The sequence below is a fragment of the Pygocentrus nattereri genome, chromosome 18 (assembly GCF_015220715.1).
Source record: "Pygocentrus nattereri isolate fPygNat1 chromosome 18, fPygNat1.pri, whole genome shotgun sequence".
Lineage (NCBI taxonomy): Eukaryota > Metazoa > Chordata > Actinopteri > Characiformes > Serrasalmidae > Pygocentrus > Pygocentrus nattereri.
This window is the reverse complement of record NC_051228.1, coordinates 4,854,481-4,855,464: the sequence shown is the minus strand read 5'-3', so window position 1 is coordinate 4,855,464 and position 984 is coordinate 4,854,481. Positions and strand designations below refer to the sequence as shown.

General features: G+C 40.0%; 1 protein-coding gene across 1 annotated transcript; it reads left to right on the top strand.

Moving 5' to 3' along the window:
- On the top strand, positions 1–984 carry LOC108433230 (trace amine-associated receptor 13c-like). The gene has a single exon (XM_017707670.1). The coding sequence runs from the start codon at positions 1–3 to the stop codon at positions 982–984; it is 984 nt and encodes a 327-aa protein (XP_017563159.1).

Here is a 984-nt window from a genome sequence, read left to right as displayed (position 1 = left end):
ATGATCACTGAGGATCAGATTAACATGTCCATCCAGTACTGCTTTCCTGGTGTCAACTCATCTTGCAGAAAGGAGGTCCGAACAGGTCCTGCTTATATATTTCTCGTTATTGTTCTCTCATGTGTTTCTGTGTTCACTGTGTTTCTGAACCTGCTGGTGATCATCTCCATCTCTCACTTCAAGCAGCTCCACATCCCCACCAACCTGCTCATCCTCTCTCTGGCTGTGGCGGATCTTCTCGTGGGGCTGTTTGTTATGCCTGTAAAAATAATGGAGCTCATTGACTCCTGTTGGTATCTTGGAAAAATCGCATGCTCTGTTTCTCCAATAATTTATAATCTGTCCATCTCAGCATCTCTCTGTAGCCTGGTTTTCATTGCAGTTGACCGGTACATTGCTGTCAGTGACCCTCTGCTGTACTCTATGAGAGTCACAGTTTGTAAAATGTCTGTGTTCATCATTATTGGCTGGTCTTTCTGTTCATTTTATGTCATTATCTTTTTGTACACTAATGATCACCTTCTTCTATCTCAGATATCCAGTGAATGTTATGGGGAGTGTGTCTTATTCGTCAAATATTCCTGGGTGATTATTGACCTGGTTATTTGTTTTCTAGCCCCTTGCTCTGTTATACTTGTCTTGTATTCAGTAATTTTTAATGTGGCCAGACGTCAAGCTAGAGCTGTTAGAGCTGTGAAAAATTCTTCTGAAACCAAAGCAGCGAAAACATTAGGAATCATCATTTTTGTTTATCTTGCTTGCTGGATACCATTATATATATGTTCTCTGTCAGTTGAAAGTGTCACGTCTTCGTCTATGGTGTGGACTGTGTTTGGATGGCTACTGTCCCTTAACTCCTCTGTGAATCCACTAATATATGCTATCTTCTATTCATGGTTCAGAGAATCAGCTAAGTGTATTTTAACCGGTAGAATATTTGAATCATCGTCTTCAAGGTTTAATTTGTATCCAGAACATTTTTAA